Here is a 24,439-nt window from a genome sequence, read left to right on the forward strand (position 1 = left end):
TTTATTTTTAATATGTGTTATTATTTATTATTTTATTATTTTTATGATACTGACTGTAAAGGGAAATTCATTTTGTTGTCTCTAATTGAGACAATGACAATAAACTTGAATACAATACAAAGAATACTATGGCACTAAGCAACAGTGTGTGGAGTTTGTCACCATGACTCCAGTGCAAGGCCATTTTGCAATAAAGAAATCTGAATTTTAATTTTTGTTTTCTTTAATAAAAAGCTGTAATTGGAATGGCTTTGTCCTGTTTAGTAAACAGATTCCGGCATTTAAATTGCAGAAACTTTTCAAAATTTTACAACTGGTTCAACACAAAACATTTCAAAATTCTGACCCTGCATCTTGAAACTTCAAGCTGTCATCTCATAAATTTAAATGTTAACGGGTCGGATCACAATTGTCAACATTTTGTCCTTCCTTGAAAAACATATCGGTCGGGTCACCAACGTTCCAATGAACAGGTCCCAGATCTCTATCCGTAAACAGACCTAGATACATTCCCTTATTAAGGACGAGAATATAAAGGCATTGTAGTGATGCTGAGGGTTAATAAGGTGCTGGTCAGGCCACATTTGGAACCGTCTAAGCTGTTTTCAGCCCCACATCCGAGGAAGGATGTTCTGGAATCGGAGAGGGCCCAGAGGAGGTTTACGATAAATATCTCGGGAGATGATTGGGTTAATGTAGGAGGAGCATTTGATAGCTCTGGACCTGTTCTCGCTGAAGTTTAAAAGATGAGGAGTAATTTCTTTAGTCAGAGGGTGGTGAATCTGTGGAATTCATTGCCACAGACGGCTGCGGTGGCCAAGTCATTGGGTGCTTCTAATGCGGAGATTGATAGGTTTTTGGTGAATAAGGTTTTTGTCAAAGATTACAGGGAGAAGAAGGCAGGTGAATGTGGTTGAGTGGGTAACACAGATCGGCCATGACAGAGCAGAAGGGCTGAACGGCCTCATTCTGCTCCTATGTCTTAAGGCCCCGTCCCATTTTCCCGAGGTACTCACAAACTCTCCCGCGTTTTCCCCTTGATTCGAACCCGGAGAATGTCGGGTAATGTCAGTAGCAAGCTCGTAAGAGGCCGTAGGAGTCCGTAGACGTTTCGTAGCGGCTCGTTATGCCAGCCCTAGGAACTCGGGGCATCAGGTAAGTCGGGACGTTTTTTGAGCATGTTGAAAAATGGCCACGAGTAAAAATACATAGCCCCGAGTACCTACGAACGGCTACTCCCGTAATTCTCCGAGTTCGAATCAAGGGGAAAACTCGGGAGAGTTCGTGAATAACTCGGGAAAGTGGGACAGGCCCTTTATGGTCTGAGGGAAGAGCAAAACTCAACAATCTTAAGATTCGCGGCCTGATATACTAGACTTTCTTCAGTGGCTCCTGCGGTAGAACGAATACCCCTGGAAGGAGATGCAGTCCCATGTTCTTCATTCACACTGTTTAATGGTACACGGTTGTTTCATGCTACACAACGGCTCCACGAGCTTATTGTGAACTTCCGACAGACCTGAGAAAGATGCAGAAACATAGTCGAGTACAGCACTGTGGCAACATTGAACAATTTAGATTTATATATATATATATATTGTTATCTAACACATCCATTATCTTAAGGGCCTGTCCCATGAGCATGCGACTCCATCCGGCAAGCGCGACCTAAAGGGCCGGTCCCACCAGCATGTGCCTGCATGCGGCAAGCGCGACCTAACGTGGTCGCTTGAGCCGTACGGCCGGTCCCACTTCGATCGCCGGAGCTGTATGGAGTTGTGCGGAGCTGGTCCCGACATCGTGCAGGGCTCTGAAAAATTGACCAGGTTCATAAATTTTGCGCGGCAACGGCCTGCCGGCCCGCAGCCGCTCAACGCCGTACGTCACTACCTCAACGCCGTACGCCCGTCGGACTTCGTTCGAACTTCACGTCACTCACTCGACCTCCGTGCGTACGGCGTCGAGGCGGCTGCGGGCTTTAGGTCGCGCTTGCCGCATGGAGTCGCATGCTCGTGGGACAGGCTCTTAATTTATGTAAATATAAGGGGCGGCACGGTGGCACTGCGGTAGAGTTGCTGCCTTACAGCGCTTGCAAACAGCCGGGCCTGAACCCGACTACGGGTGCTGTCTGTGCGGAGTTTGTACGTTCTCCCCGTGACCGCGTGGATTTTCTCCGTGGAATTCTCTGCCTCAGTGGGCGGTGGAGGCCGGTTCTCTGGATGCTTTCAAGAGAGAGCTAGATAGGGATCTTAAAAATAGTGGGTCAGGGGATATGGAGAGAAGGCAGGAACGGGGTACTGATTGGGGATGATCAGCCATGATCACATTGAATGGCGGTGCTGGCTCGAAGGGCCGAATGGCCTACTCCTGCACCTATTGCTATTTTCTATTGCTCGAAGGGACAATGGCCTATGGCCTCAAACACTCGGCCCTGACACCTAATTAGTCGTTATGGTCCAACTCTGATCTCTTTCCTCCATTCCCACTGGCCAACGTTCTAAAACTTCTAAAGGGTATGACCTACTCCTGCACCTATTGTATGGTTAATTTCCTCCCACACTCCAAACACGTACAGGTTTGTAGGTTAATTGTCTTGGTATCAGTGTGAATTGCCCCTGGTGTGTGCAGGGCAGTGTTAATGTGCGGGGATCGCTGGTCAGCACGGACTCAGTGGGCCGAAGGGCCTGTTTCCGTGCTGTTTCTCTAAACTAAAACTAACAGGCGTTGCAATTTCAGGCAACGGCAACTGACGATTCAGATGAACCAAAGAAATTCTCATCCCAAGAAAAGCAAGAGAAATATGTTGATATGAGAAAACGGAACCAAACCGTGGAAACAAGAGGGAACGAAATCTTGAAAGAATCTCCAGCAAATGTACAGGTTTGGCACTTTACATGACATATCAGCAAGCAGTAGCTGCAAGCAGAGTAAACAGAATACTTCATCTTCTTCCTCAGCCGACTTGGCAACAGTGTAGAAGAGACCTGGCTGGAATATCATAGCAGCGTGAGAGGGCTGTACTGTACTTTCAGTCTCGGTTCAGGTTAGTTTATTGTCACGTGTACCGAGGTACAGTGAAAAGCTTTGTGTTGTGTGCTAACCAGTCAGCGGAAAGACAACACATGATTACGATCGAGCAGTCAACACTGTACATATACAGGATAAGGGAATAACGTTTAGTGCAAGGTAAAGCCAGCAAAGTCCGATCAAGGATAGTCCGAGGGTCACCAATGAGGTAGATAGTGGTTCAGGACCGCTCTCTGGTTGTGGTGGGATGATTCAGTCGCCTGATAACAGCCGGGAAGAAACTGCCTCTGAATCTTGTGATGTGCGTTTTCAGACTTCTGTACCTTTTGCGTGATGGGAGAGGGGAGAAGAGGGAGTGGCCGGGGTGCGACTGGTCCTCGATTATGCTGCTGGCCTTGCCGAGGAAGCGCAAGATATTCCTGATACTTTTCCTTGCAGGACAAAGCAAGCTGTTTAGTTGGTCCGTCCCCTGCCAACCTCCTTTATATTCAGTGCCACCCACACTGCAACAGAGTGGCTGCAGTACCCACTGCAGACTACACCATTGATAGACACAAAGTGCTGGAGTAACTCAGCAGGGCAGCCAGCATCTCTGGAGTGAAAGGATGGGTGATGTTTCGGGTCAGGACCCTTCCACCACTTACTTTCAGTCTGAAGAAGGGTCCCGACCCAAAACATCACCCATCCTTTCTCTCCTTCTCCTTAAGAATAAGGGGTAAGCCATTTAGAACGGAGACGAGGAAACACTTTTTCACGCAGAGAGTTGTGAGTCTGTGGAATTCTCTGCCTCAGAGGGCGGTGGAAGCCGGTTCTCTGGATACTTTCGAGAGCTGGATAGGTCTCTTAAAGACAGCGGAGTCAGAGCATATGGGGAGAAGGCAGGAATACGGGGTACTGATTGAGGATGATCAGTCATGATCACAATGAATAGCGGTGCTGGCTCGAAGGGCTGAATGGCCTACTCCTGCAACTATTGTCTATTGTCCAAAGATGCTGCCGGACCTGTGAGTTACTCCAGCACTTTGTGTCTATCTTTGGTATAAACCAGCATCTGCAGTTCTCCGCTTTGCCAAAGTACACCATAGCGTCCCTCCCAGACCAGTCCAACAGCATTTCCCTGGCCCCTGTGTAACCAGAGAGGAGGGAAAACACAGAAGGCTGTTTTACTTTCAGTTTATCTCGTTTTACTGTGTTATACCGTTAGAAACAGCACCATAACAAGGAGAAACGGGCCTTGCAGCTTTAGACTTCAGAGATGCAGGGCGGAAACAGGCCCTTCGGCCCACTGAGTCCACACTGGCCCACGATCATCCCATACACCAGTTCTATCTACCCTTACATTAGGGACAATTTACAGAAGTCTTTAACCGACAAACCTGTACGTCTTTGGAGGCAAGTGGAGCACCCGGCGAAAACCCACGCAGGTCATGGTCAGAACATGCAAACTCCGTACAGACAGCACCCGCGGTCAGGACCGAATCCGGATCTCTGGCGCTGTAAAGCATCAACTCCACCTTGCCGCACCAGAAAACGTACAAACTCCACACAGACAGCACCCATAGTCAGAAGTGTCTGAAGAAGTGTCTGGACCCGAAACATCACCCATTCCTTCTCTCCAGAGATGCTGCCTGACCCGCTGAGTTACTCCAGCATTTTGTGTCTACCCATAGTCAGGATGTTCGCTCCATGGTGAACCACCCATCTCGATCTACTTGCACAATCTCCCAGCACATACCATCCATGTAAGATTGATTGATCCTAGATGCCATGGAATATACATTATATTAGAAACATTCAAATGCCGTTACAAAAGGAATTCAGTGCCAATATGTAACTGTTGAAGACAATACTTTCATGTCAAATGGCCTGGCCTCTGAAGTAATCAAACAGCAAAGGTTACTTCCTTAGAAGGCTTATTGCCCTGTCCCACGGTCGGTACGAGTTCATTCCAAGAGCTTTGCCGAGTTTAAAACAAATCAAACACATGGTAAGCACGGAGAATGAACGTGGCGGGTACGTCGGAGCTCGGGGACGTCTCTTAGCGCTAACGGCAGGTACTCGGGAAGACTCGCTAACGGCAGGTAAGCACGGGAAGACTCGTGAAGATTTTTCAACACGTTGACAAATGTCCACGAGAGCCCCGAGTACCGACGAGTGGCCGTTACCGTAAATCTCCGAGTTCGAATCAGGGCAAACTCGGGAGAGATCTTGGAATGAACTCGTACCGTGGGACAGGGGATTTAGGAAGTTCGACATGTCCCCAACAACTCTCACCAACCTGTACACATGCGCCGTAGAAAGCATCTTATCACGATGCATCACAGCACGGTTTGGGAACAGCTCCATCCAAGACCGCAAGAAATTGCAGAGAATTGTAGACACAGCACAGACCACCGCACAAACTGACCTCCCTTCCATTGACTCCATCTATATTTTGCGCTACCTCTGCAAGGCCAGCAGCATAATCAAGGACCAATCTCACCCTCGGCCACTCCCTCCTCTCCCCTCGGACAAGAGGTACAGAAGTGTCAAAACGCACACCTCCAGATTCAGGGACAGTTTCTTCCCAGCTGTCATCAGCCAAATGAAACATCCGCATTCAACTTCATTGGAGACCATCAGACTTTCAAATATTGATTTCTCCAACCAAGTAATCCCGGCATTCCCTCTCTCTCCATCCCTCCCCCACCCAAGTCGCACCAGCTTCTCGTTCTCACCCAACGAACAGCTAACAACGGCCTGCTTCCTTTATCATTACTTTATTGCATATCTTTCATATATTGTTCGATATCTCTCTACATCATTGCCCATATCTCTCGTTTCCCTTTCCCCTACTAGTCTGAAGAAGGGTCTCGACCAGAAACGTTACCTATTCCTTCTCTCCAGAGATGCTGCCTGTCCCGCTGAGCTACTCGAGTTTTTTGTGTCTATCTTCTGTTTAAACCAGCATCTGCAGTTCCTTCCTACACATTCTTTATGAGGATGGATTTTATCTTGTATGTTATTCCCTTTCTGCTGTATCTGTACACTGTGGATGGCTGGATTGGAATCATGTACCATCTGACTGGATACCTCAGTACGTGTGACAATAAACTAAACTAAAGTAGCAAATATAATTGAACACAACATTTTGTCCCAAGAAAGGCACAAAATGCTGGAGTAACTCAGCGGGTAAGGCAGCATCTTTGGAGATAAGGAATTGGCGACATTTCGGGTCGAGACCCTTCCTCAGACCCGAAACGTCACCCATTCTTTCTCTCCAGTGATGCTGCCTCACCCGCTGAGTGACTCCAGCATTTTGTGTCTACCTTCGGTTTAAACCAGCATCTGCAGCTCTTTCGTACTCATTTTGTCCCAAGAACTGTTGTGAGAATTAACTACCTTTAAAGTACCGGACAGTTTTCATACGGAGTTCCGACGTGGCATCGTCATCACAAACAAAGAGAGTTTTGGGATGTTGCTGAAGGGCAGAGACTGTGGACATGTGGTTCACACCGTCTTCTATCGCCTTATGTAGAGCTAAAGACTTGTGGGCTCCTGTGATGAGGATCAACACCTGCAACGATAAACGGATGGAATGGAATGGAATACTTTTCTCACATGTGACAAGTTACAGCGAAAATTCTACGTTTGCTGGTATGCGAATAGTCGCCGCATAAAGGGCACCAACAAAACATCCCATACCGGGTCCTTCTTGGTTCTCCCCCCCCCCCCCCCCCCCCTTTCCCACTTTTCCCCCTTTCCCCCTCCCTCTCCCCCCTCCTCCCTTCCCCCCCCCTCCACCCCCCCCCCCTTTTTTCCCCCTTCTCCCCCCCCCCCCTCCCCTCCAACTTCTTCCTCTCACCCCCACCCTCCTCATCCACCTCCTCTTCCTCCTCCCCCCCCTCCGCCTCACCCCCCTCCTCTCCCCCCCCCTCCTCCCCCTCCCCTCCCCCCCTCCTCAACCCCTCCTCCCCCCCCTCCCTCACCCCCTCTGCTCCCCCCCCCCCTCATCCGCCCCCCCCTCCCTCCTCACCCCCCCCCCCCTCCCCCCTCCCCCCTCCTCCTCCCCTCTCCACTCCTCCTCCCCCCCTCTTCTCACCCCCCCTCCACCCTCCACTCCTCACCCCCACATCCTCCTCCCCTCCCCCCCCCCCCCCCCCCCTCCCCCCCCCCCCCCCCCCACCCCCCCCCTCCCCCCCCCCCCCCCCTACCCCCCTCACCCCCCCCTCCTCCCCCCCCATCCCCACCCCCCCCCTCCTCACCCCCCCTCCCCCCCCCCCCCCCCCCCCCCTTCTCCATTGCACTCTAGCTCTGCTTATCCTTGGAAGTGCAGGAGGAAGTCAAAAGAGAGGAAGACAGATATTGGGAAAAAAAGAGAATTAATAAGAGCAGGACACGGCGTGCTGGAGTAACTCGGTGGTACAGGCAGCATCTCTGGAGAACATGGACAGGTGGCGTTTGGGGTCTAGCCCATTCCCTAGTTGTGGGTGGAAATGGGACAGCAGAGTGTAAACAGATGATCAATGGATCGATTGGCCAAAGGGCCTATTTCCATGCGGTGCCATCCAATCAATCTAAAGTGTTTCCACTGTACCTCTGTACACGTGACAATAAACAAAAATAAATTCACGTGCTTTGCCTCGAGTTTCCTATAAAGCAGGGGTGTCAAACTTGCAGCCCGCGAGCCACATCCCGATCCGGCCCACGGAATGACTTCCCCGATGTCAGGGCGGGCTGCAGCTGTCCGCGGTGCCAGATCGGACTGCGTTCTGGTGTACACGCATGAAGTCGCATTTTGCCCGTGACCTAAAACGAGTTAAAATGAGGTTGGCACCACTGCTAGAAAGTTAAAAAAAATCTCAATTTCCTTACCTCTCTGGCATCCATTACGGTACCTACTCCGACAGTCAAAGCCATGGTAGGAACTTTAGAGGAATCTCCATTAAAGAATCTAGCGTTGGCCAATATTGTATCCATGGCCAAAGTCTTCACTCTTGTGCGGGACACCAGACTGGATCCTGGTTCATTGAAAGCAATGTGACCATCTGGACCAATACCTGCAACCAAACCAAACAAAAAACAACTTGTCGGAAGGAACTGTAGACGCTGGTTTAAACCGCGCTGGCATAACTCAGCGGGACGGGCAGCATCTCAGGAGAGAAGGAATGGGTGACGTTTCAGGTCGAGGCCAAGAAGTAACATTAGCAAATTTGCAGACGACACAAAGCTGGGTGGCAGTGTGAACTGTGAGCTATGAGGATGCAGGGTGACTTGGACAGGTTGGGGGAGTGGGCAGATGCATGGCAGATGCAGTTTAATGTGGATGAATGTGAGGTTATCAACGTCAATAGCAAAAACAGGAAGGCAGATTATTATCTGAATGGTGTCAAGTTGGGAAAAGGGGAAATACAACGAGATCTGAGGGCTCCTTGTTCATCAGTCATTGAAAGTAAGCATGCAGGTACAGCAGGCAGTGAAGAAAGCTAATGGCATGTTGGCCTTTATAACAAGAGGAGTTGAGTATATGAGCAATGAGGTCCTTCTGCAGTTGGGCAACGTCCTAGTGAGACCACACCTGGGAATATTGTGTGCAGTTTTGGTCTCTTCCGGAGACCGTGGCTTCCAAGCCAACAGAAAATGGAGGGATATGGATTAAGTGCAGACAGATTAGTTTCATGCTCGGCTATTATAGGTCAAAGGGTCTGTTCCTGGACTGTGATATTCTGTGTTCTATGAAGTAATGAAGCTATCAGTAATCAGTCATCTCCAAGGACCTTAAGTGGCAGGCCACCATCGACTCCACAGTCAAAAAGGCACAACAGAGGATGTACTTCCTGCGGCAGCTGAGGAAGCACAATCTGCCACAGGCAATGATGGTCCAATTCTACACGGCCATCGTAGAGTCTGTTCTCACCTTCTCCATCATGGTCTGGTTTGGCTCGGCCACCAAGCACGACATCCGGAGGCTGCAGCGAATCGTCCGATCAGCAGAGAAGGTTATCGGCTGCAACCTTCCCTCCATTGATGAACTGTACACTACAAGAGCCAGGAAGCGAGCGGGCAAGATCATCTCTGACCCCTCTCACCCTGGCCACAAACTCTTTGAATCACTTCCCTCTGGAAGGCGACTCCGGACTGTCAAAGCTGCCACAGCCAGACATAAAAACAGTTTTTATCCACGAGTAGTTGCTCTATTCAACAGCCAAAAATCTGTAGCCTCCTTTTCCTCTGGTATTTTATTTAATTCACATGTTTAATCGATAATGTTTTATTATTAATGTTTTATGTATCATTCCTAACTGTCACTGTATGTCATGTTGTCACTTGCGGGCTGAGCACCAAGGCAAATTCCTTGTACAGGTATGTGAATACTTGGCCAATAAACCTATTTATTCATTCAATTCATTCATTGATGTACAGGATACAGCACACATTGAAATTAAAAGGACAAAATAAAATTCATTGAAAATACACTCATATTGAAACGATATCAGGAGATTTAAGGAAGATCGACATAAAAAGCTGGAGTAATTCAGCGGGACAAGCAGCATCTCTGGAGAGAAGGACGTTTCTTCAGACCCGACCCGAAACGGCACCGTTTCCGTCTCTCCAGAGATGCTGCCTGTCCCGCTGAGTTACTCCAGCTTTTCGCGACAATCTTCGGCGTAAACCGGCATCTGCAGTTCCTTCCTGCATGTATTAGCAGTGTAGTTTACTGCACATTACCTCCGACAAACAGCTCGATTCCTCCGGTCGACTTAATTTTCTCCTCAAAGGCCCTGCACTCCGCATCCAGGTCAGGGGCAGTCCCATCCAGAATGTGGGCGTTTTCAGGCAGGATATCCACGTAGTTAAAGAAATTGTTCCACATGAAAGAGTGAAAGCTTTCCGGATGGTCCCTCGGAAGTCCTGCCAGGAAAGTGACACTAGTTATACAGTCACGGAGCCGGGCAGCACTGAAACAGGCCCTTCGGCCCTACTTGCCCAAACTGACCATGATGTGCAATCTACTACAGTCCCACCTGCCTGCATTTGGCCCATACAGTAAACCCTTGCAATAACGGACCTCTGTAGAGCGGATTTTGGTTATAGCGGACCAAGGCTCCAGTCGTACCTCCTTCTCCCCCACCCCCACTCTTTTAGTTTAGTTTGGAGATACAGTCAGTGTGGAAACAGGGCCGCGGGCCCAACGAGTCCGCACCCACCAGCGATCCCCGCACACTAACACGATCTACACACTCGGGACAATTTACAATTTTTACCGAAGCCATTTAACCTACAAACCTGCACGTCTTTGGAGTGTGGGAGGAAACCGGAGCACCCGGAGAAAACCCACGCAGTCACAATGCAGAACGTACGAATTCCGTGCAGAGGTTGGAGCACGGTGGCGCAGAGGTAGAGTTGCTGCTTCACAGCACCAGAGACCCGGGTTCGATCCTGACTACGGGTGCTGTCTGTACGGAGTTTGTACGTTCTGCCCGTGACCTGCGTGGGTTTTCTCCAGTTTCCTCCCACACTCCAAAGGTTTGCAGGTTAATTGGCTTTGGTAAAAATTGTAAATTGTCCCTAGTGAGTTCAAGTTCAAGTTTATTGTCATGTGTCCCTGATAGGACAATGAAACTCTTGCTTTGCTTCAGCACACAGAACATAATAGGCATTGACTACAAAACAAATGAATAAATAAACTGATAAAGTGCAAATAGCAGAAAGTGGTTATTAATAATCAGAGTTTTGTCCGAGCCAGGTTTAATAGCCTGATGGCTGTGGGGAAGTAGCTATTCCTGAACCTTGTCGTTGCAGTCTTCATGCTCCTGTACCTTCTACCTGAAGGTAGCAGGGAGATGAGTGTGTGGCCAGGATGGTGTGGGTCTTTGATGATATTGCCAGCCTTTTTGAGGCAGCGACTGCGATAAATCCCCTCGATGGAAGGAAGGTCAGAGTCGATGATGGACTGGGCAGTATTTACTACTTTTTGTAGTGTTTTCCTCTCCAGGGCGCTCAAGTTGCCGAACCAAGCCACGATGCAACCGGTCAGCATGCTCTCTACTGTGCTCCTGTAGAAGTTAGAGAGAGTCTTCCTTGACAAACTGACTCTCCGTAATCTTCTCAGGAAGTAGAGGCGCTGATGAGCTTTCTTGATAATTGCATTCGTGTTCTCGGACCAGGAAAGATCTTCAGAGATGTGCACGCCCAGGAATTTGAAGCTCTTGACCCTTTAAACCATCGACCCGTTGATATAAATGGGGCTGTGGGTCCCCCTCCTACTCCTTCCAAAGTTCACAATCAGTTCCTTGGTTTTGCTGGTGTTGAGGGCCAGGTTATTGTGCTGGCACCATATGGACAGTTGCTCGATCTCTCTTCTATACTCTGACTCATCCCCATCAGTGATACGTCCCACGACAGTGGTGTCGTCAGCGAACTTGATGATGGAGTTCGCACTATGACCGGCTACGCAGTCATGAGTATAGAGTGAGTACAGCAGGGGGCTGAGCACGCAGCCTTGAGGTGCTCCTGTGCTGATTGTTATCGAGTCTGACACATTTCCACCAATACGAACAGACTGTGGTCTGTGGATGAGGAAGTCGAGGGTCCAATTGCAGCTTACGGGAGTGTACGATAGTGTTAATCTACAGGATAGTCAGTGGTCGTCGTGGACTCGGTGAGCCAAAGAGCTTATTTCTGCCCTGTCTCTCCAAAGTCAAAAGATGTTTCTCCTCGTTAGGCTACTACTTTTAAAATTAATGGGTCAGGACGAACTACAGGGTAGATTTTGAAACACAACCAAAACAAGTGTTAATATTCCTTTTTAAATCCATTCCATCCATGCAGTTTTAGTCCCCTAATTTGAGGAAGGACATTCTTGCTATTGAGGGAGTGCAGCATAGGTTTACAAGGTTAATTCCCGGGATGGCAGGACTGTCATATGCTGAGAGAATGGGGCAGCTGGGCTCGCACACTGGAGTTTAGAAGGATGAGAGGATATCTTATTGAAACATATAAGATTATTAAGGGTTTGGACACGCTAGAGGCAGGAAACATGTTCCGATGTTGGGGGAAGTCCAGAACCAGGGGCCACAGTTTAAGAATAAGGGGTAAGCCATTTCGAACGGAGACGAGGAAACACTTTTTCTCACAGAGAGTGGTGAGTCTGTGGAATTCTCTGCCCCAGAGGGCGGTGGAGGCAGGTTCTCTGGATACTTTCAAGAGAGAGCTAGATAGGGCACTTAAAGATAGCGGAGTCAGGGGATATGGGGAGAAGGCAGGAACGATGTATTGAATGTGGATGATCAGCCATGATCACATTGAATGGCGGTGCTAGCTCGAAGGACCGAATGGCCTACTCCTGCACCTATTGTCTATTGCCTAAACAAAGGTGCTAAACAAGACAGTGAATCTATACAATATACCACAGGGAGTTAGTTACAATGGAATTCAGGTCATTCACAACCAAGTTGTGTGGCAGCACGCTCACCCACATATTCATCCATGTTGAAGGTCTTCACATATTTGAAAGACAGATCTCCATTTCTGTAATATTCAATTAGCTTTTTATAACACCCCAATGGAGTGCTTCCTGTAGAAAGATATTAACGTCAAGAGTCAAAAGTGTTTAATTGTCACAAGTACCAGCAACAGAACAATGAAACTCCTTCTAGCAGCAGCTCAACAGACCCACGAATGTAAAAACACAGATATAAATACATTGAAGATAGACACAAAAAGCTGGAGTAACTCAGCGGGACAGGCAGCATTTCTGGAGAGAAGGAATGGGTGACGTTTCGGGTCGAGACCCTTCTTCAGAATATATTCAAACATATTGATTTTTTTTTAAAGTTATTATATGTCATAAGTGATAGTTGTAGAATTAGGCCATTCACCCGATCAAGTCTACTCCGCCATTCAATCATGGCTGATCTATCTCTCCCTCCTAACCCCATTCTCATGCCTTCTCCCCATAACCTCTGACACCTGCACTAATCAAGAATCTATCTATCTCTGCCTTGAAAATATCCACTGACTTGGCCTCCACAGCCTTCTGTGGCAATGAATTCCACAGATTCACCACCCATCCGACGAAATAAATTCCTCCTTTATCGCCTTCCTAAAAGAACGTCCAGTTATAATTGAATAACTGACTGTAAGGCTGGTGCTGAAACTGGCCCTTAGTACAACCAAAGATAGGGGACAGATAGATAGCAGCATGCAAATTCTGCTTTTAATGCTGGAAAAAAAAAAAAATAATCAGTTCATTAAAATTAAATTCAATATAACCCATGTCAATATTCTGCCTCAAAAAGACACAAAGTGCTGGAGTAACTGGTAAAATGTTCCCCATGTTGGGGGAGTCCAGAACCAGGGGGTCACAGTGTAACAATAAGGGGTAGGCCATTTAGGACTGAGATGAGGGAAAACTTCTTCACCCAGAGAGTTGTGAATCTGTGGGATTCTCTGCCACAGAAGGCAGTGGAGTCCAATTCACTAGATGTTTTCAAGAGAGAGTTAGATAGATAAAGGAATCAAGGGATATGTGGAAAAAGCAGGAACGGGATACTGATTTTAGATGATCAGCCATGATCATATGTCGGCTGGGTTTGTATACTCTGGAGTTTAGAGGGAATCTTATTGAAACATATAAGATTACTAATGGTTTGGACACGCTAGAGGCAGGAAACATATTCCCGATGTTGGGGGAAGAATTTTAGAATAAGAACAGTTTAAGAATAAGGAGTGAGCCATTTAGAACGGAGACGAGGAAACACTTTTTCACACAGGGAGTTGTGAGTCTGTGGAATTCTCTGCCTCAGAGCGCGGTGGAGGCCGGTTCTCTGGATACTTTCAAGAGAGCTAGATAGGGCTCTTAAAGATAGTGGAGTCAGGGGATATGGGGAGAAGACAGAACGGGGTACTGATTGTGAATGATCAGCCATGATCACATTGAATGGCGGTGCTGGCTCGAAGGGCCGAATGGCCCACTCCCGCACCTATTGTCTATTGTCTCTTGAATGGTGGCTCGAAGGGCTGAATGGCCTACTCCTGCACCTATTGTCTATTGAATGGTGGCTCGAAGGGCTGAATGGCCTACTCCTGCACCTATTTTTCTATGTTTCTAACTCAGCGGGTCTGGCAGCATCTCTGAACAACATGGATAGGTGATGTTTCGGGTTGGGACTCCTCTTCAGACCCGAAGTAACTCAGTGGGTCAATGAGAAAGAAGGTCTGTTTCTCTTCCTCATTTCCAGGAGTTTTGTGCATTTTCTCTATTGACCCCGAGCACTCAATTCAAAACCTCAATCATTCAATATTACCTTTGTTTAGAGTCGCAGCATGGAAACAGGCCCTAGTGTCCACCGAGTCTTGATAACCCATTCATACTAGTTCTACGTTATCCCACTACCAACACACTAGGGGAGGGGGCAATTTACAGAGGGCCAATTAACCTACAAACCCGCACGCCATTGGGAAGAGGGAGGAACCCAGAGGAAGCCTACGTAGTCACAGGGAGAATGTGCAAACCCCACATAGACAGCACCTGAGGTCAGGATTGAACCTGGGCTTTTGAGGCAGCAGCTCTACCGCTGCGCCACTGTGCCGCCCATTAGAAAACCGATAGCAGTTTATCAGTTTAGTTTACTGTCACTTGTGTGCTGGCTATCCAGTCAGCAGAAAGACAATATATGATTACAATCGGGCCATTTACATAGAAACACAGAAAATAGGTGCAGGAGTAGGCCATTCGGCCCTTCGAGCCTGCACCGCCATTCAATATGATCATGGCTGATCATCCAACTCAGTATCCTGTACCTGCCTTTTCTCCATACCCTCTGATCCCTTTAGCCACAAGGGCCACATCTAACTCCCTCTTAAATATAGCCAATGAACTGGCCTCAACTGCCTTCTGTGGCAGAGAATTCCAGAGATTCACCACTCTTTGTGTGAAAAATGTTTTTCTCATCTCGGTCCCAAAAGATTTCCCCCTTATCCTTAAACTGTGACCCCTTGTTCTGAACTTCCCCAACATCGGGAACAATCTTCCTGCATCTAGCCTGTCCAACCCCTTAAGAATTTTGTAAGTTTCTATAAGATCCCCCCCTCAATCTTCTAAATTCTAGCCAGTACAAGCTGAGTCTATCCAGTCTATTACAGTGTATAGATACACGATAAGGGAATAACGATGAATGCAAGTCCGACCAAGGATAGTCCGATGGTCACCAAAGAGGTAGATAGTAGTTCAGCACTACTCTCTGATTGGGGTAGGATGATTCAGTAGCACAGAGTCCCTTCATATTAAACTTCCTCTACTTACCAGTCGGCAAGCCCAGGGTGAAGTATCTCTCTGGCCCAGGGTTGAACCGAATGATCTGATTGCGGATATATTTGGCAGCCCATTCAGTGGCCTTCGTCGCGTCCTCCAATATAATCAATTTCATTGTTAATTTTCCCAAAGAATTGAGCAGCAGCAAATATCAAATCACAATCTGCCAGAGAGCAAGAGATACAAGTGGTCAATATGTGTGGGAAGGGGCTGCAGTTGCTGTTATATACTGAAAATTGACACAAAGTGCTGGAGTAACTCAGCGGGTCAGTCAATGGGTCTTATGGATTAAGGGGTTGGACAGGCTAGATGCAGGAAGATTGTTCCCGATGTTCCAGAAGTCCAGGACAAGGGGTCACAGTTTAAGGATAAGGGGGAAATCTTTTAGGACTGAGATGAGAAAAACATTTTTCACACAGAGAGTGGTGAATCTCTGGAATTCTCTGCCACATGAGGTAGTTGAGGCCAGTTCATTGGCTATATTTAAGAGGGAGTCAGATGTGGCCCTTGTGGTTAAAGGTATCAGGGGGTATGGAGAGAAGGCAGGTACAGGATACTGAGTTGGATGATCAGCCATGATCATATTGAATGGCGGTGCAGGCTCGAAGGGCCGAATAGCCTACTCCTGCACCTATTTTCTATGTTTCTATGTCAACATCGCTGGATAAAAAGGATGGGTGACGTTTTATTAGACAATAGGTGCAGGAGTAGGCCATTCGGCCCTTCGAGCCAGCACCGCCATTCACTGTGGTCATGGCTGATCATCCCCAATCAGTACCCCTTCTCCCCATATCCCCTGACCCCGCTGTCTTTAAGAGCTCTATCTAATACTCTCTCTTGAAAGCCTCCAGAGAATTGGCCCCTACTGCCTTCTGAGGCAGAGAATGATCAGGACCCTGCTTCAGATCTAAGCAGTCATTATAGAAGTTGGGAGGCCATGTTGCAGTTGTTAGTGAGGCCACATTTAGAGTATTATGTGTAGGGAAGAACTGCAGGTGCTGGTTTAAAGCGAAGATAGGCACAAAATGCTGGAGTAACTCAGCGGGTCAGGCAGCATCTCTGGATGGAAGGAATGGGTGACGTTTCGGGTTGAGACCCTTCTCGGGAGTATTATGCTCACTTCAGGGCACCATGTTATAGGAAAGACTTTGTCAGGATGGAAGGGCACAGAGAAGGTTTACGCGAATGTTGCCAGGATCAGAAGGTCTGAGCTGGAGGCAGAGGTTGAGCAGGCTGGGTCTCTATTCCTTCGCACGCAGGAGGATGAGGGGTGATCTTAAAGAGGTGTATAAAATCATGAGAGGAATAGATCGGGTAGACGCACAGAGTCTCTTGCCCAGAGTACCAGAGGACATAGATTTAAGCTGAAGGGGAAAAGATTTAATAGGAATCTGAGGGGTAACATTTTCACACAAGGGGTGGTGGGTTTATGGAACGAGCTGCTGGAGGAGGTAGTTGAGGCAGGGATTATTGCAACCTTTAAGAAACACTTAGACAAGTACATGGGATAGGACAGGTTTAGAGGGTCATGGGCCAAACGCAGGCAGCTGGGGGCAGTACAGATGGGACCTGTTGGCCGGTGTGGGCAAGTTGGGCCGAAGGGCCTGTTTCCACGCTGTATGATCCGATGACTACCTTTCAGCAAGTGCAGATTCACGCTGTGTTACATTTACATCCATTAGGATTCACCGTGAGCTTCCTAGGCTGAGAATGCACCGACACCACCGCTGCAGACTCACCCTGCACAGTTGCAACACTGCAAAACCGTTTGCACCGGTGCAGGATCTGCATCGCCGGCGCTGCATTAAAGCTGACCGCTTGCAGATGTGAATTGCAACAGTTCAAGTCTAACATGCGGCAAATTTACTCCCCGAAGAATTCAGAGAATAAATAACCAGGTTCCTTCTGCAGCCAACAAAACAAAACACTATTCCCACATTTTAACCGGTAATATTTAACGAAATATGTATGCACTGCAGGTAAACAAATCCTTCCCATTTATTGCTGGACACGCCTTATAATCAGAATGTGTTCATGCATAGCCCAATCAATGCATGAAGAATCTATTTTACAATGCAAACTGCACAATTAAATCAGTGCATTGAGAAACACCGATAGGAGGGGGTGTCTGATCAAAGATGGTGAATCAAATTAACTGCAATCATACAATTGCAATCAAAACCATCCTGTGAGACTCCATGCAAAGAGGCCGGGGGGGAGAATCTAAAGAAGGGTCCCGACCTAGAGCGTCACCTATCCATGTTCTCCACAGATGCTGCCTGGCCCGCTGAGTTACTCCAGCACTCTGTGTCCTTTTTCCTCAAAAGAGCCCCACCGTCCTCCTTAAAGACTAGGATTAACCCGCAAGACTTTTCAGCAAAGGATCTCACCAACCCACCAGCAGTGCGCGGCGATCCCAATTTCAGCTTGTATTTTTGTTTAGGTCATGTTGTTTGTGCAAAAAAAAAATTCACATCCTCATGCAGGAGCAAGGAACTGCAGACACTGGTTTGCACTAAAGGACACAAAGTACTGTTGGATGGAGTAACTCATCGAGTCAGGCAGCATCTGTGGAGTCCAGACCCGAATCCATGTTCTCCAGAGATGTGTAGGATGGGATCTAAGAAGGGTCTCGACCCGAAACATCACCCATTCCTTCTCTCCAGACATGCTGCCTGTCCCACTGAGTTACTCCAGCTTTTTGGTGTTCTTTACAGTTAACATCTTACCCTGTTTATAAGCCACAGTCTCTTTATTCCCGAGGGGTTCCTTCTCCGTTACTACCCTAGAGAGAAAGAGAGAGGATCATATGACTTCACTGCCGGTCAGATGATCGCGATGGAGAAGTGAGATAAATGAAATCGCTGTAATGTTCGCAAAGTTCAACCCAGAAAAACCATCAACCTTTCCTGTAAACAGGAAACTGCAGATGCTAGCTCGACACAAAATGCTGGAGTTACAACTCAGCAGGGTCAGGCAGCATCTGTGGAGAGAAGGAATGGGTGACTTTTCGTGTCCAGACCCTTCTTCAGACTATGGGTGCTGTCTGTACGGAGTTTGCACGTTCTCCCTAATGACCTGCGTGGGTTTTCTCCGGGTGCTCCACTTTCCTCCCACACACCAAAGACGTTTGTAGATTAATTGGCTTCTGTAAATTGTCCCTTCTTCAGACTGAGAGTCAGGGGAGAGGGAAACTAGAGATATGAAACTAGAGGTCACACTAACCTTGGGAAGGGGAGTTACAAGGGTTAGCAACTTGGAGATCCAGCAGAAACAAGGAACTGCTGTGCGAGTGTTGGGCGAATTGGTCTACGCTTGGTCATGCCGATATATTGGAAGTCGCATTGGGAATACTAGATGCAGTAGATGAGGTTAGAGGAGGTGCAGGTGACCCTCTGTCTCGCCTGTAGGGACTGCTGGGGACCCTGGATGGAGGTGAGGGTGGAGGTAAAGGGACAGGTGTTGCATCTCCTGCGGTTGCAGGGGAAGGTGCCTGGGGAGGGGGTGGCTTGGGTGGGAAGGGAAGAGTTAACCAGGGAGTTGCAGAAGGGAACGGTCTCAGCAGAAGGTGGAAAGAGGTGGGGATGGGAAGATGTGACGGGTGGTGGGATCACGTTGAATGTGGTGGAAATGTCGTGGAATGATGTGTGGGATGCGGAGGCTGGTGGGGTGAAAGGTGAGTGACCAGGGGTACTCTGCCTTATTCTGTCGAGGGGAGGTAGAGCAGGCCAATGGTACAAAGAGGAGACACGGGTGAGCGATCCATCCATGACAGTAGGTGAGGTTACCATGTTCACTAAAGAGAAAGGACGTCTCGGACCGTCCTAGAGTGGAACGCCTCATCTTAGTCATATAGAGTGATACAATGTGGAAACAGGACCTTTGGCCCAACTTGGCCAACATGCCCCAGCTACACTAGTCCCACCTGCCTGCGCTTGGTTCACATCCCACCAAACCTGTCCTATCCATGAGGTTAGAGGAGATCCACCCAACCACCATCCTTTGTGTGAAAAAGTTAACCCCTCTGATTCCTATGAAATCTTTTCCCCTTCGCCTTAAACCTAGGTTGGGAGCAGATGTGGTGGAGATGGAGAAATTGAAAGTAGGGAATGGCATAATTACATAGAAAATAGGTGCAAGAGTAGGCCATTCGGCCCTTCGAACCTGCACCGCCATTCAATATGATCATGGCTGATCATCCAACTCAGTATCCTATCCCTGCCTTCTCTCCATACCCCCTGATCCCATTATCCACAAGAGCCACATCTAACTCCCTCTTAAATATAGCCAATGAACTGGCCTCAACTACCTTCTGTGGCAGAGAATTCCACAGATTCACCACCCTCTGTGTAAAAAATGATTTTCTCATCTCGGTCCTAAAAGACTTCCCCCTTTTCCTTAAACTGTGACCCCTAGTTCTGGACTTCCCCAACATCGGGAATAATCTTCCTGCATCTAGCCTGTCCAACCTCTTAAGAATTTTGTAAGTTTCTATAAGATCCCCCCCTCAATCTTCTAAATTCTAGCGTGTACAAGCCGAGTCTATCCAGCCTTTCTTCCTATGGGCAAGATTGGTGTAGTCCGTAGATAATTGGACTGACGTCCACTATAAACCCACTGACTCCCAGTTATCTGAACCATATCTCCACCCACCCTGCCCCAATTGCTTGCTAGTGTTTGCCACTATCCTCCCCCCACCCGTCTACTTTCAGTCTAGATGGAGGGTCCTGACCCAGCAGCTTGAATTGTCCATTTTCCTCCATAGATGTCGCTCGACACACTGAGTTCCTCCAGCAGTTTTTGTTGTTTCGGATTCCAGCATCTGCACTCTCTTCGTGTGACCAAGGTTCCTGAGCCAGGGGCAGATCTATTCGAAGATTTGTGCAAAGATAAGCAATGTTTCTCTCCAGAACTCCCGGCTAAACAAAATCAGAATGATATACCTCAGGTAGAGTTGGTGAATTGAACAAATGCCTAACAAGATGGATGGGTTGGCTGCTAGTTCATTTATTGTCACATACACCAGTTAGGGTACAGTGATATTTGAGTTACCATACAGCCATACAAGCAGAAAAAGAAAGCAATACTCAATAAGTTTAACATAAACATCCACCACAGTGGAATCCCCATTCCTCACTGTGATGGAAGGCAATAAAGTTTATTCATCTTCCTCCTTTGTTCACCCGTGGTGGTCAGGGCCTTGAACCCACAGCACTGCCTCTGCCGACGGCCCGATGTTAAAGCCCTCGCGTCGGGATGATGTAGACTCCAGCGCCGGGATGGAACGGAAACACTCTGCGGAATGGAGATCCCGAGTTGATCGCGAGACCACGGCTTCACTGTGTTAAAGTCCAAAGGCCCCGTGGTCGGAGCACTTCCACAGCGATCCTCGGCAAAGGATTGCAGCTCCGCGATGGTAAGTCCACGCCATGCTTGCGGCTTGGAGCTCCAGGCCGCGTCTCCAGAATAGGCCGCACCAATCCAGTTGTTAGGGGAGGGGACGGAAAAAGGTCACATCCCCGTCAAGGTAAGTGACTGAAAACAGTTTCCCCCTATTCCTCCCCCCCCCCCCCCCAATAAAACTATACCGGTAAACATTAAAACATACATTTTAGACTCACTAAAAATAACAAAAAAGTCAAAATAACACACAGGCTGCTGACAAGGCTGCCATCTCGGCACCGCCCAATGACCCGATGACCCGATGCTAAGCCAACAAGTTACAGAGGTGTATAAAACCATGAGGGGATTAGATAGGGTAGATGCACAGGGTTATTTACCCAGAGTAGGGGAGTCAAGAACCAGAGGACATAGGCCTGAGATGAGAGGGTAAAGATAAAGGAATCCGAGGGCGGCCTGTTAACACAGTGGGTGCTGCATACAAGTATTGCGCTGTCAGAGGAGGTAGTTGAGGCTGGAACTATAACATTGAAAATATATTTGGGTAGGTATATGGATAGGAAAGGTTTAGAAGGATATGATCCAATTGTGGGTATAGGGGTGGGTAAATGGGGCATCTTGGTTGGCATGGACAAGATGGGCCGAATGGCCTGTTTCCGTGCTTTCCCCCTCCCCTATGATTCTAGGTTGTTTAGCCCTGGAGATATTGAGCACCTTGAATGTTGGTGGAGCCTCAAACATGATACAATACAATGATACAAGTTATTTGTTGTCATTTGAACCTCATTGCAAACAGATGTAATGTAGATGCAACATTTTCCTTGTGCACCTTGAGGATGGTAGAAAATTAAGTGCATCACTTCCTACAGAATGCGGTCTCTGCTAAATATTGTAACATTGATATTTCTACCTAATAGTGATTCTGATTATATTAGTTTTAGGCATACAACATGATGGTAGGCCCTATGTCCCACCAAGTCCACGCTGGCCATTGAATACTCACTCACATTAGTTTTATGATTCCACTTTCTCATCCTACACACTAGGGGCAATTTACAGAGGTCCAATTCACCTGCAGACACACAACGTCTTTGAGATAAAAAAAGTAAAAAAAACAAAAAGAGGAAACCAGAGCACCCGAGTAGGAAACCCTCCTCCGGTCACAGAGAGAACGTGCATTACTAGTAGTGGGGGCAACTCAACTGGCACTGTAGTAATATATTTGAGCACCGTAAAATATAAAAGCCAAAAAAAAACAAAAAAGTTTTGTTTAAGATGATCATTGTCGGGGATTTTTTTCCCCCAAACGAGTAATAGCTCTACTCAATAGACAAACAGGAAAATCTGTAGCCTCGAAGTTCAAGGCTGCTCTGTACCCGTTTTTTTTTTTTTTTAATTCTAGCAATGTTACGTTTAATCAATAATGTTTTATTATTAATGTTTAATGTTTTATATGTCATTCCTAACTGGCACTGTATGTCATGTTGTCACTTTTGGGCGGAGCACCAAGGCAAATTCCTTGTATGTGAATACTTGGCCAATAAACTTATTCAGTCATTCGTTGAATAGTTTTGTTTTGTTTAAGATGATCATTGTCGGGGATTTAATTGATCTAAATATTACCTGCCAAAGCTGGATGCTGTCTGAATCCCGCTACATGCAGACTATAGACAATAGATGCAGGAGCAGTAGGCCATTTGGCCCTTAGAGCCAGCACCGCCATTCAAAGTGATCAAGGCTGATCATCCACAATCAGTACCCCGTTCCTGCCTTCTCCCCATATCCCGATTCATTATCTAAATTCAATATCTAAAGATTCTGAAGAAAGGTCCTGACCCGAAACGTGGCCTGTAAATTTCCCCCCCAGATGCTGGTGGTGCTGGCTCGAAGGGCCGAATGGCCTACTCCTGCACCTATTGTCTACTGTATTAATGAAATAAATTGTGAAATAAATAATGAAATAAATATCAATTACACAACCAAAATTATCCACCATTCTAAAAATTGGAGTCAAAATGCCCTATGAAATAAATTACATCATAACACACACCAGTTTTATTTCTCTCAATACTAACAAGCAGCAGATTTTAAATTAAAACATGTGTAGGAAGCAACCGCAGATGCTGGTTTAAATCCTAGATACAAAATGCTGGAGTAATTCAGCGGGACAGGCAGTATCTCTGGACAGAAGGAATGGGTGATGTTTTGGGTCGAGATCCTTCTTCAGAGTCAGGGGAAAGGGAAACTACAGATATCGACGGTGAAGTAGGGAAATATGGAACAAAAGAATGAAAGACATGCAAAAAAAACGATGGTAAAGGAAAGAGGGCCATTGTCAGCTGTTTGCTAGGTGAGAACAAGAAGCTGGTGAGACTTGGGTGGTGGAGGGATGAAGAGAGAGGAAATGCAGTGGTTACTTGAAGTTAGAGAAATCAAGTTTATCATAACACTGGGTTGTAAGTTATCCAAGCAAAAATGAGATACTGTTCTTCCAAATTAAAACATTATTGTTTTACATAGATTCTATCACAAAATAGAAAAAGGCATTGAATATAATCTTTGAACTATAAGAGCACGGATTGGAAAACAGTTATCATCTTAAACAAGTTTCAAAGGTCACATAATACTACAGTAGGAAGCAAGACACTTACCAGACACTTAACTAAACAGCAAGTTGGTGGAGTTTAAGATGATGTTTTACCGGCAACTCCAAGCCTGCGGTTCCCAGCCAGGCAAGTTCAAAACTTTAACTACTTCATGAAGGGCCCACACAAGAAAATTAGTCGACGGGAAAGGAGGCTATCAGCACTGGGTAATTACAACTGGGCGTGTTTTGTGGATTTAGACTTCTAACCTGTATCTTTTGACCCCGGTGCGCAGTGACACTATTGGTAGGAAATCAATACATAGAAACAGGAATATTATGACTCAGACTTAATGCTAGAGCCAAGCTCTGGGCTGCGTCCACAATTCACTGCAATTAAGTAGTTAAGAGAAAAGACCCACGAAATACAGTTAATGGCTTTAATCGATGACACAATTTACCTCAAATTCTTTGAAGATCCCCTCAACAAAGGAAACTAGCAAGGTTTTTTCATTTTTCATTTGTAATTCTCCTTTAAATGATTATTTTAAAGATGAATGCCAATTCAAGATTTATTCCTAGCAAACATTGTGTGAATTATGTATTCATGCGTTTGGAAAATCTTCCAAATATCATTCTTTGGCACACAAGTTGATCGGCAGTGCAAGATCCTTTGCTCATGGTCTAATTAGCAGATGGCAATTAAATAACATCACCACCCCCCCCCCCCCCCAATAAAGGCAGGACTGACAAGCTTGAAAGCCATTAACTGTATTTTGTGGGTCTTGCCTACTTAATTGCATTGTGGACGCAGCCCAGACCATCACACAAACCAACCTCCCTTCCATTGAAGGTACACAAAAATGCTGGAGAAACTCAGCGGGTGCAGCAGCATCTATGGAGCGAAGGAAATAGGCAACGTTTCGGGCCAAAACCCTTCTTTAGACTGATGGGGGGTGGGGAGAAGGAAGGAAAAAGGGAGGAGGAGGAACCCGAGGGCGGGGGGATGGGAGGAGACAGCTCGAGGGTTAAGGAAGGGGAGGACACGACGGCAAGGGCTAGCAAAATTGGGAGAATTCAACGTTCATGCCATCGGGACGCAAGCAACCCAGGCGGAATATGAGGTGCTGTTC

General features: G+C 47.2%; 1 protein-coding gene across 1 annotated transcript; it reads right to left on the minus strand.

The window, feature by feature from the left end:
- Positions 1-9: 9 nt before the first annotated feature.
- LOC129701837 (glucosamine-6-phosphate isomerase 1-like) lies at positions 10-19,405 on the minus strand. Its single transcript, XM_055643310.1, has 7 exons — positions 18,052-19,405; positions 15,314-15,485; positions 12,482-12,583; positions 9,736-9,918; positions 7,882-8,066; positions 6,409-6,583; positions 10-1,519 (listed from the first exon to the last, which is right to left on the minus strand). Exons 2-7 carry the CDS (start codon positions 15,435-15,437, stop codon positions 1,440-1,442), a joined length of 849 nt encoding a protein of 282 aa, XP_055499285.1. The 5' UTR covers positions 15,438-15,485; positions 18,052-19,405; the 3' UTR covers positions 10-1,439.
- Between the last annotated feature and the right edge of the window lie 5,034 nt (positions 19,406-24,439).

Source organism: Leucoraja erinacea, chromosome 11, assembly GCF_028641065.1.
Source record: "Leucoraja erinacea ecotype New England chromosome 11, Leri_hhj_1, whole genome shotgun sequence".
NCBI lineage: Eukaryota > Metazoa > Chordata > Chondrichthyes > Rajiformes > Rajidae > Leucoraja > Leucoraja erinaceus.